The sequence below is a fragment of the Cetorhinus maximus genome, unplaced genomic scaffold (assembly GCF_964194155.1).
Source record: "Cetorhinus maximus unplaced genomic scaffold, sCetMax3.hap1.1 HAP1_SCAFFOLD_1351, whole genome shotgun sequence".
Lineage (NCBI taxonomy): Eukaryota > Metazoa > Chordata > Chondrichthyes > Lamniformes > Cetorhinidae > Cetorhinus > Cetorhinus maximus.
Window position 1 is genome coordinate 21636 of NW_027597292.1, and position 10717 is coordinate 32352.

Consider the following 10717-nt stretch of genomic DNA (forward strand, 5'->3'; position numbering starts at 1 on the left):
TTATATTATATAATCACACACCGTGCGTTACTGGGTATAACGCTGTGTATATTATATAATCACACACCGTGCGTTACTGGATATAACGCTGTGTATATTATATAATAACACACCGTGCGTTACTGGGTATAACGCTGTGTATATTATATAATCTCACACCGTGCGTTACTGGGTATAACGCTGTGTATATTATATAATAACACACCGTGCGTTACTGGGTATAACGCTGCGTATATTATATAATCACACACCGTGCGTTACTGGGTATAACGCTGCGTATATTATATAATCACACACCGCGCGTTACCGGTTATAACGCTGTGTATATTATATAATCACACACCGTGCGTTACTGGATATAACGCTGTGTATATTATATAATCTCACACCGTGCGTTACTGGGTATAACGCTGTGTATATTATATAATCACACACCGTGCATTACTGGGTATAACGCTGTATATATTATCTAATCACAGGCAGCATTACTGGGTGTAACAGTCCTGTAAGTGTTATGGTTGCAGACAGTACATGTTATGAATTGCAATGTTAAAGTTTTAACTCTTTTCCATCATCATCAGATTTCGGTATTTATTGGCTGAACTGTTTTATTTGTTGCAGGTTGTCAGTGGGTCCGAGGACAATACAGTGAGTAAAATATTCATCAATCACTTGCCTTATTTTGTGTATTCCATCTGTTCGTAAGGGAGCAGAGGACTTTGAAAGCTCATCATAGAGTGATCAATTTTTATTGCTGCTGTCACTGAGTCCAATGTCTTTAGTCATGGATCACAATGTTCACCGTTCAATATCATGACGCAGAACAACAAACAGGGCATGGCACACACTGAGGGAGTGCCGCACTGTCATAGGGTCAGCACTAACACACTGAAACCCGGTCCCAGAGGGGGAAAAGTACAGTGTATCTAATGCACTGTGACACCCGGCCCCAGAGGGGGAAAGGACAGTGTATCTAACACACTGAAACCCGGTCCCAGAGGGGGAAAGGACAGTGTATCTAACGCACTGTGACACCCGGTCCCAGAGGGGGAAAGGACAGTGCATGTAACGCACTGTGACACCCGGTCCCAGAGGGGGAAAGGACAGCGCATGTAACGCACTGTGACACCCGGTCCCAGAGGGGGAAAGGACAGTGTATCTAACGCACTGTGACACCCGGTCCCAGAGGGGGAAAGGACAGTGTATCTAACGCACTGTGACACCCGGTCCCAGAGGGGGAAAGGACAGTGCATATAACGCACTGTGACACCCGGTCCCAGAGGGGGATAGGACAGTGTATCTAACGCACTGTGACACCCGGTCCCAGAGGGGGATAGGACAGCGTATCTAACGCACTGTGACACCCGGTCCCAGAGGGGGAAAGGACAGTGTATCTAACGCACTGTGACACCCGGTCCCAGAGGGGGAAAGGACAGTGTATCTAACGCACTGTGACACCCGGTCCCAGAGTGGGAAAGGACAGTGTATCTAACGCACTGTGACACCCGGTCCCAGAGGGGGAAAGGACAGTGTATCTAACGCACTGTGACGCCCGGTCCCAGAGGGGGAAAGGACAGTGTATCTAACGCACTGTGACACCCGGTCCCAGAGGGGGAAAGGACAGCGCATGTAACGCACTGTGACACCCGGTCCCAGAGGGGGAAAGGACAGTGTATCTAACGCACTGTGACACCCGGTCCCAGAGGGGGAAAGGACAGCGCATGTAACGCACTGTGACACCCGGTCCCAGAGGGGGAAAGGACAGTGTATCTAACGCACTGTGACACCCGGTCCCAGAGGGGGAAAGGACAGTGTATCTAACGCACTGTGACACCCGGTCCCAGAGGGGGAAAGGACAGAGTATCTAACGCACTGTGACACGCGGTCCCAGAGGGGGAAAGGACAGCGTGTCTAACGCACTGTGACACCCGGTCCCAGAGGGGGAAAGGACAGTGTATCTAACGCACTGTGACACCCGGTCCCAGAGGGGGAAAGGACAGCGTGTCTAACGCAGTGTGACACCCGGTCCCAGAGGGGGAAAGGACAGTGTATCTAACGCACTGTGACACCCGGTCCCAGAGGGGGAAAGGACAGCGTATCTAACGCACTGTGACACCCGGTCCCAGAGGGGGAAAGGACAGCGTATCTAACGCACTGTGACACCCGGTCCCAGAGGGGGAAAGGACAGCGTATCTAACGCACTGTGACACCCGGTCCCAGAGGGGGAAAGGACAGCGTATCTAACGCACTGTGACACCCGGTCCCAGAGGGGGAAAGGACAGTGTATCTAACGCACTGTGACACCCGGTCCCAGAGGGGGAAAGGACAGTGTATCTAACGCACTGTGACACCCGGTCCCAGAGTGGGGATCGATACAAACACTGGGCTCGTTTGATTTCAGGGTTCTGATCGCTCCGTTAATCTTGCAGGTTGTGGCCGTCCGGTGATCTCCAATCGGATTGTGGGTGGAAAGAATTCCGAGGCTGGGAACTGGCCCTGGCAGGTCAGCATACACCAGGAAGGCAAACACGTTTGTGGTGGGAGCATCATCTCCAACAACTGGGTCTTGACTGCCGCCCACTGTGTCTCAAAGTGAGTGAATCATATCGCAGACTCTCTTAAATCTGTTCTTTAAGATGCTGACGCGGGGACAGAGCTGTGGGCCAGTGAATACACTGCTCATCCTGGGACGATGGTTGGATTCTCTCTTGTTGGAGATGGTCATTGCCTGACACTTGTGTGGCGCGAATGTTACTTGCCACTTGTCAGCCCCAAGCCTGGATTTTGTCCAAGTCTTGTTGCATTTGGACAGCCATCGCCCCTTGACATTCAATAGCAGTACCATCACTGTATCCCCCACTATCAACATCCTGGTCGTTACCATTGGCCAGAAACTGAGCTGGACCAGCCATATAAATACTGTGGTTACAAGAGCAGGTCAGAGGCTGGGAATCCTGCGGAGAGTAACTCACCTCCTGACTCCCCAAAGCCTGTCCACCATCTACAAGGCACCAGTCAGGAGTGTGATGGAATACTCCCCACTTGCCTGGATGAGTGCGGCTCCCACAACACTCAAGAATCTCGACACCATCCAGGACAAAGCAGCCCCGCTTGATCGGCACTCCATCCACAAACATTCACTCCCTCCACCACCGATGCACAGTAGCAGCAGTGTGTGTACCATCTACAAGATGCACTGCAGCAACTCACCAAGGCTCCTTCGACAGCGCCACCCAAACCCACGACCTCTACCATCTAGAAGGACGTGGGCAGCAGACACATGGGGAACACCACCACCTGGAAGTTCCCCTTCCGAGCCACTCACCATCCTGACTTGGGAATATATCGGCCGTTCCTTCACTGTCGCTGGGTCCAAATCCTGGAACTCCCTCCCTAACAGCGCTGTGGGTGTACCTACACCACACGGGGACTGCAGCGGCTCAAGAAGGAGGCTCACCCACCACCTTCTCAGGGGGCAATTAGGGACGGGCAATAAATGCTGGGCTCAGCCAGCGACGCCCACATCCCGTCCAAGATTAAAACATGATTTTGAGAAGCGCTGCAGGAGGCAGGAAGGCTCTAGGAGAGCATTGGGCCTACCGGGGGTGAATTGATCGCCCAAGATGGTGTGTTATATAAAGGAAGCAGAGCCACTCTCAGGTCAAGGACCCCATCAGATACTGTAGCGTTGGTAATGATCATCAAGATAGCTGCCAAAAGGGATGGTGAGGAGGGACGCAGGTGTGTACCAGGCAATCCGAGGAACACAGCAGCTGAAGGCGAAGGAACGGAGCCCAGTCCCGGCCACCAACGGCAGGCCACGCGCAGATCACTCTTCCTTTAGTGCTGCTGAGAGAAGATGTTTCGTCAAATCTTTTTCTCCTGCACTCATCAGGACAATCACATAGGTACCCATGACAGGGGATGGGGGGGAAGCAGCAAACTTTACACTGTTTGAGAAGAGAGTGGTTGGTTGGCTGGAAAATGGACTCTGATTGGCAGAGGCGGGGGTCGCCATGGAGAATGCACCAGTTGATGGTGACTGACAGTTAACCGCCAAGCGTTGTTTGAGATTTAAACCAGGCAGCTTGGCGTCGATTGGTCAAGGCATTGCCCTGAAGACTGAACTGGCGACTGGCTGCCACGCATTTTGTTACGACGAAACGGGCGCATTGTGTGTACCTGTTCTTTCTGTCTGCAGAGGACAGGGCCCCGTGCACTAATATATGTAGCCTTCAAAACACGTGCAAAATGCACCAACCTGCGAGCCCAGCTGGCAAATTTCAACTGGGTTGTCAGCGTCATTCTTAGCCCACTGAGGACTATTTGGCAAACGTGGACCTGCCAGCACTGGACGCTGTGTTTTGAGTTTTTCTACAAGCACAGGCAGGTGTAAACTTTCTTGCTTGTGTCCTGGTGAGTGCCAGACGAAAAGATTCGACAAGAGAGTCCTTGTCCAGCGCGAGCCAAGTTCGGTACGGCCAAACACCGTCTCTTCCGCTCACCAAACAGCTGCTGAAGCGAGGGGTGCCAATAGGAGCGAGCGACAAGGTCAAAGGAGAAAAGGCAGCCCAGTAGTGGCCCACACGCACAACATGAGGAAACCACAACCCTTTCAAGATTGTGTGCGCGATGCATGGGCAGAGACAGAGGGAAGAGAGACACGTGGGGAAGAACAGTTTTCCAATCATACTTCATTGTAGTTAATATATGGGCGTCACTTGCAGCCGCAAAGGACTGTATTTCTCCCTGTATTATGAAAGGGGGGGCATGCCTGGAGGGACAGCGAGTTCTGTCCCCTGCTCCCTCCAGCAAACCGAGTCCTGCCACAGTCCCTTCCCTGCTGAGGTCACCTTACAAAAAACAAAGGCGTTAGGCAGAAGATGCTTTATTCACCACCTGGAACACTGTGTGCCTGACCCCGTGCTGTACCTGTCCTGGGAGTGTTTGATGGGGACAGTGTAGAGGGAGCTTTACTCTGTATCTAACCCCGTGCTGTACCTGTACTGGGAGTGTTTGATGGGGACAGTGTAGAGGGAGATTTACTCTGTATCTAACCCTGTGCTGTCCCTGTCCTGGGAGTGTTTGATGGGGACGGTGTAGAGGGAGCTTTACTCTGTATCTAACCCCGTGCTGTTCCTGTCCTGGGAGTGTTTGATGGGGACGGTGTAGAGGGAGCTTTACTCTGTATCTAAACCCCGTGCTGTACCTGTCCTGGGAGTGTTTGATGGGGACAGTGTAGAGGGAGCTTTACTCTGTATCTAACCCTGTGCTGTACCTGTCCTGGGAGTGTTTGATGGGGACAGTGTAGAGGGAGCTTTACTGTGTATCTAACCCCGTGCTGGACCTGTCCTGGGAGTGTTTGATGGGGATGGTGTAGAGGGAGCTTTACTCTGTATCTAACCCCGTGCTGTACCTGTCCTGGGAGTGTTTGATGGGGACAGTGTAGCAGGAGCTTTACTCTGTATCTAACCTCGTGCTGTATCTGTCCTGGGAGTGTTTGATGGGGACAGTGTAGAGGGAGATTTACTCTGTATCTAACCCCGTGCTGTACTGATATATTTGTTCTTTTTGCAGGGAAAAGAGCTCGCAGTATATTCTCTACTTTGGGAGATATCAGCAGAATGGAGTTAATTGGAATGAAAGGTTCTTGAAAGTCCTCAGAATTATCCTGCATGAGAAATATGTTCATGAGTCGACTGGATACGATATCGCTTTGGTCCAGCTGTTAGGTTCAGTCACCTACACAGACTATATCCTGCCTGTCTGTCTACCCAGCTCCATATACCAGGTCCCCTGTGGAGCCAACTGTTGGATCACTGGGTGGGGCGACACACAGGAAGGTGGTAAGTAGCCTCATCAATCGACAGCAATCTCTCCGATCACCACCTCTCTCTCTCTCTATCTCTCGCTCTCTCCCCCTCACTTTGTCTCTCTCTCTCTCTCTCGCTTTCGCTCTCTCCCCCTCACTTTGTCTCTCTCTCTCTCACTTTATCTCTCTCTCTCTCCCCCTCACTTTCTCTCTCTCTCTCTCACTTTATCTCTCTCTCTCTCCCCCTCACTTTCTCTCTCTCTCTCTCACTTTATCTCTCTCTCTCTCCCCCTCACTTTCTCTCTCTCCCTCTCTCCCTCTGCCTTTGTCTCTCTCCCTCTGCCTTTGTCTCTCTCTCTGTCTTTGTCTCTCACTCTGTCTTTATCTCTCTCCCTCTCTCTCTCTGCTTTTCTCTCTCTCTGCCTTTCTCTCTCTCTGCCTTTCTCTTTCTCTGCCTTTGTTTCTCACTGTCTCTATCTTCCCCTTGCTCTGTCTCTCTTTCTCTTCCTTTCTCTGTCTCTCTCTCTCTGTCCCTGCCTTGCTCTGTCTCTCCTTGTCTTCCTTTCTCTCTCTGTCTCTCTCTCTGTCCCTGCCTTTGTCTGTCTCACACTCTCTCTCTGTCTCCCTCTCAGTCTCTCTCTGTCTCTCTCTCTTTGCATTATCTTTTTCTCTCTCTCTCTCTCTCTCTCTCATACCGTCTCTCTCGCTATATCACCCTGTCGTTGTCTCTCTCTCTCTCACTCTCTGTGTCCGATGATGGTTTTAACTATTCCCGCCTCTCCCCCATTTTCCTTCCCCCCCCCAGTCAGCCTGGTGTCACCGGGCACACTCCAGGAGGTTGAGGTGAACATCATTGGCCGGCAGTTGTGCTCCAGAATGCTCCAGCAGGAGGTGACAGGGAGCTCGGAGGTGACGACGATCACGGACAGCATGCTGTGTGCTGGAGTACCGGAAGGGAAGAAAGATGCCTGTCAGGTAAACAGGGGCAGACCTGAGGGTGGAGAGGCTGTGAGATCAAATCAGACCAGTTACTGCTCCCATCCAAGGCTCACAAGGGGCTGGAGAACACCGGACATCAGTGCAGCGGAGGGAACACGGTACTGAGGACCAAATATCAACCCTGGACAGTGTCGAGGGAGCTTTACTCTGAATCTATCCCCGGGCTTTACCTGTCCTGGGAGTGTTTGATGGGGACGGTGTAGGGGGAGATTTACTCTGTATCTAACCCCGTGCTGTCCCTGTCCTGGGAGTGTTTCATGGGGACGGTGTAGAAGGAGCTTTACTCTGTATCTAACCCCGTGCTGTACCTGTCCTGGGAGTGTTTGATGGGGACGGTGTAGAAGGAGCTTTACTCTGTATCTAACCTCGTTCTGTACCTGTCCTGGGAGTGTTTGCTGGGGAGAGTGTCGAAGTAACTTTACTCTCTATTTAATCCCGTGCTGTACCTGTCCTGGGAGTGTTTGATGGGGACGGTGTAGAGGAAGCTTTGCTCTGTATCTAACCCCGTGCTGTACCTGTCCTGGGAGTGTTTGATGGGGACAGTGTAGATGGAGATTTACTCTGTATCTAACCTCGTGCTGTACCAGCCCTGGGAGTGTTTGATGGGGACGGTGTAGAGGGAGATTTACTCTGTTTCTAATCCCGTGCTGTACCTGTCCAGTGAGCGTTTGATGGGGACAGTGTAGAGGGAGATTTACTCTGTATCTAACCCCGTGCTGTACGTGGCCTGGGAGTGTTTGATGGGGACAGTGTAGAGGGAGCTTTACTCTTTATCTAACCTCGTGCTGTTCCTGTCCTGGGAGTGTTTGATGGGGACGGTGTAGAGGGAGCTTTACTCTGTATCTAACCCCGTGCTGTACGTGTCCTGGGATTGTTTTATGGGGACAGTGTAGAGGGAGCTTTACACTGTATGTAACCCCATGCTGTACTTGCCCTGGGAGTGTTTGATGGGGACAATGTAGTTGGAGATTTACTCTGTATCTAACCCCGTGCTGTGCCTGGTGTGGGAGTGTTTGATTGGGACAGTGTAGAGGGAGTTAACACTGTACCGAACCCCGTGCTGTACCTGTCCTGGGAGTGTTTGATGGGGACAGTGTAGAGGGAGCTTTACTCTGTATCTAACCCCGTGCTGTACCTGTCCTGGGATTTTTTGATGGGGACATTGTCGAGGGAGCTTTACTCTGTAACTAACCCCGTGCTGTACCTGTCCTGGGAGTGTTTGATGGGGTCAGTGTAGAGGGAGATTTACTCTGTATCTAAAACGTTCTGTACCTGACCTGGGAGTGTTTGATGGGGACAATGTAGTTGGAGATTTACTCTGTATCTAACCCCGTGCTTTACCTGTCCTGGGAGTGTTTGATGTGGATGGTGTAGAGGGAGATTTACTCTGTATCTAACCCCGTGCTGTACCTGTCCTGGGAGTGTTTGATGGGGACGGTGTAGAGGGAGATTTACTCTGTATCTAACCCCGTGCTGTACCTGTCCTGGGAGTGTTTGATGGGGACGGTGTAGAGGGAGATTTACTCTGTATCTAACCCCGTGCTGTACCTGTCCCGGGAGTGTTTGATGGGGACGGTGTAGAGGGAGTTTACTCTGTATCTAACCCCGCTCTCTGACTCCAGTCTCTCTCCTCTTTCCGCTGGGCAGGGGGACTCGGGTGGTCCGCTCGTCCGCTTCCACCAGGACGTCTGGGTACAGGTCGGCATCGTGAGCTTTGGCAACGGCTGCGGGCGGAAGGACCGCCCGGGCATCTACACCGACGTGGCCGCGTTCCAGGCCTGGATCTCTCAGCATGTGGGGCAGCTGAAGCTGGTCTCTCCCGCGGTCAAGACGCTGCCCTTGCCGGGTGGGTGCAGTGATGCCGCTCCGGCCATCGGCATCGTGTTCGGGCACATCCTGGGCAGCTTGGTTTCCCTCGCGCTCTGCCTCATCCTCCTGGTGGACTGATTGTCGCGGGGGGGTGGTGGGGGGCGGTTGTGGGTATCCGGTTGCCGTGGTGACAGAGCTCGCTGATCGGATTTGAAGACTCGGGAGCCAGCGAATTCCCACCCGTAAGTGGGCCAGGTGGAGGAATTGAGCCAAACTCTCCTCTGGCCTTGGTGGGGTGTGAGGTTGTGGGGGTGGGGGGGGTGTGTGGTGGGGGGGGGTGGGGGGAGGGGGGCCATTTTGGGGGATAAGCGAACTCCAATGTGTGAGAGGGGGAGAGGCCGGAAGCGACGCACGGATTCCCGGACCTTCCAGAACCAGAACGTCCGCACCCTTTCTCGCGTTTGGCCAGCAGTGGACTGTTCGTGGTTTGCAAACGGAGATGGATTATGAGCATCGCCGATGGCGACAGGGAAGGCCCTTCAGCCCCTGAACCCTGGTTTCCCCTCCCCCCCCACCCCCCCCCCATTTCAATACCGTCCAGGCCGATCATCCACCTCAGCTCCTCTCTCCCACCCGCTCCCCGTATCCCCTGGATTCCCTGAGAGAGACCGAAAACCATCTCGACCCCGGTCTGGAAGGTCCTCAGCCACACAACCCTCTGGGGTATAGAGGCTTCCAAAAGATTCTCCACCTTCCGAGTGAAAAGATTTCTCCTCCTCGTCATAGTCCAAAATGGCCGACCCCTCCCCCTGAGACTGTCTAGGGGAGTGGTTGGGGGGGGGGTGGGAAACAGCCTCCTAGTGTCCACCCGGTCGAACCCCTTCCGAATCGGGCCGATTTCAATCACATCGCCTCTCGTTCTTCCGAACGCCGGAGAATCCAGACCCAATTTACTCAGCCTCTCATCATAGGACAGCCCCCACCCCACTCGCCAACCCCCCCCACCTCCCCTCAAGGCACTCGCCGAAGTCTCTTTGCAGCCTCTTTGTGTCCTCCTCACGGCTTCCATTCCCGCCTCACTCTGAACGGCCAGCAAATTTAGACCCCCGAGTCACCCGATTGAAGGATGAGGGGCAGGCTCGAGGGGTTGAATGCCCTCCTGCAATTACTCCCACCACCCCTGCCGAGGCTGACTCCATACTGCCCTCCCCGGGTTGGGGGGGAGAGGGAGGTGGGGGTGGCTGCTGGGAAATCAGGCCCCCCCTGTGCCAGTCGCCAAACGCCACACTTCCAGCCTGGCGTTCAGTTACGGGAAGGGACAGCACTGAAGTAGGCCATTGTGCCCATCGCCCCCTGTGCTGGCTCTCAGGCCGAGCTCTCCAACGGGTCCCACTCGCCCGCCCCCTGTCTCCCTGGTGGATTGCCCCCGGCCCCCCTGCGGGTATTTCTCCAGCTGTCTTTTTGCTGACATTACTGTCGAATTATGAAGTTGATTTGAATCTGTCACGTGTCAATTTATACAAATAAGAGATTATCGACGATGACTTAGATTAAATGAAAGATTTAAGAATTTTTAGGAAAAACAAACCAACGGTGCATTTTGATATGTCCTTTTCCCAGCCCCCCAGCCAATGGGATCCTTCCTCGGGACCCACGTTGGGGGGAAACTGGCCAACGCACAGCAAGATCCCACGGTGTGATCACGACCAGGGGTTTATTTCTTTGTTGCCCGTCCCTAAACCGCCCCTGGAGAAGGTGGGGAGTGAGCCGCCTTCTTGAGCCGCTGCAGTCCCCGTGTGGTGTAGGTACACCCACGGCGCTGTTAGGGAGGGAGTTCCAGGATTTGGACCCCAGCCACAGTGAAGAATATATTTCCCAAGTCGGGATGGGTGAGGGGCTCGGAGGGGGAACTTCCAGGTGGTGGTGTTCCCCATGTGTCTGCTGCCCTTGTCCTACTAGATGGTAGAGGTCGTGGGTTTGGGCGGCGCTGTCGAAGGAGCCTTGGCGAGTTGCTGCAGTGCATCTTGTAGATGGTACACACACTGCTGCCACTGTGCATCGGTGGTGGAGGGAGTGAATGTTTGTGGATGGGGTGCC

At 53.4% G+C, this 10717-nt stretch overlaps 1 protein-coding gene across 1 annotated transcript; it reads left to right on the forward strand.

The window, feature by feature from the left end:
* Positions 1–621: 621 nt before the first annotated feature.
* Positions 622–8761, forward strand: LOC144676094 (serine protease 27-like; the record flags this gene model as incomplete). The annotated part of the gene is made up of 5 exons (XM_078536608.1): positions 622–648; positions 2430–2592; positions 5578–5846; positions 6618–6787; positions 8459–8761. Coding segments are annotated over 5 exons (929 nt in total), but the record flags the coding sequence as incomplete, so codon positions are not given.
* Positions 8762–10717: the final 1956 nt, after the last annotated feature.